Source organism: Frankliniella occidentalis, unplaced genomic scaffold (genome assembly GCF_000697945.3).
Source record: "Frankliniella occidentalis isolate FOCC.00 unplaced genomic scaffold, Focc_3.1 Scaffold2, whole genome shotgun sequence".
Taxonomy (NCBI): Eukaryota; Metazoa; Arthropoda; class Insecta; order Thysanoptera; family Thripidae; genus Frankliniella; species Frankliniella occidentalis.
Window position 1 is genome coordinate 1351475 of NW_026267132.1, and position 1130 is coordinate 1352604.

The window sequence follows — 1130 nt, forward strand, 5'->3', positions numbered from 1 at the left end:
CGCCGACCTCCTCCTCCCGCTTTCCTCCGGGTGATTATGATCGATTATTTTCGCCGGCTTTATTGAAACTTGACGCTTGGCGGCTCGGGCACATTATTGTGGCCGTGGAAGCCTCCGGCCGCGCGGCCCGTGGGGCCCGTGCACCCCCGTGTGCCCCCGTGGTGGTGGAGGGGGGGGGGCGACCCCAACATGATTACACGTTACACGATCTCATCAGGCTGATTGTATCCATCCCGCCCTGCCCTGTCTATGGACGGGCGGCCCCCAGCGGCCTCCGCCCGGCCCGTTAGCGGCGACGGCGGTCGGTCGGTCGGTGTTCGATATCTACTAGACTAAACGACGGACTCGCCTCCCTCTCTTGTTCTTGCAGATGATGCCCCGCCGCCGACGCCGCTCAACGAGTCCGTCGAGGACTCGTACATCACGCACACGTCCGCCCCGCCCAACATCGTCCTGGACAAGGACACCGGCAAGATCCTGGGGCTGTCCGTGGAGGGCGCCGTGCTCTACATGCTTAAGGCCTTTGAGGTGAGCCCCCCCCCCCCTCCTCCACTATGACCCCGCCCGCGGGCAGGCGCTCACTCGCGCACGCTCCTTGTCTAATTGCCGACCTTCAGCCGGAAGCGGTTTTGGAGAAAGTCATTAGCCAAAAGTTTTGAGGAGACGCTCTGGCAGCGCCGTGTCGTCCGGGAGGGGAGAGAGCGGCAGCGGCGGTGTTGTTCTGACAGAAATCATTCTCTGAGCAGCCTCAGCCCCCCTTCCTCCCCCTTCTAATCTCAGTGCCATCTTTGATCTCTGCACCGCTCTTCTCTCTCTCTCCGCCCGCCCGCCAGGTTTCTCTCGCGCAGACGGCCGCCTCGTCCACCGCCACCACGACCATGGCCAACTCCACCGAGATGTCGACCCTCCAGTGGGTCGTGAGCGGGACCACACACCGCGGTACGTACACATGGTCCTCGTGCTGTGCGCATGACCAATTTTTCAGAAAAAAAAGGGGGGCGGGGGAACTTTTCCAATTAGATTTGGAAAATGCGAAAAATTTGAAATAAGTACAAATTTTAAAGAAAATTTCTACAGAAAAAGAGAGAGGAGAGAGGAGAGAGAGAGAGAGAGAGAGAGAGAGAGAGGGG

General features: G+C 59.9%; 1 protein-coding gene across 1 annotated transcript in view; it reads left to right on the forward strand.

The window, feature by feature from the left end:
- Nucleotides 1-1130, forward strand: part of LOC113218296 (uncharacterized) — a 25978-nt gene that overhangs the window by 11900 nt on the left and 12948 nt on the right. The window contains exons 10-11 of the mRNA XM_052263637.1: nt 371-528; nt 834-939. Coding sequence (XP_052119597.1) covers nt 371-528; nt 834-939 — 264 coding nt within the window. The remainder of the gene's footprint in view (nt 1-370; nt 529-833; nt 940-1130) is intronic.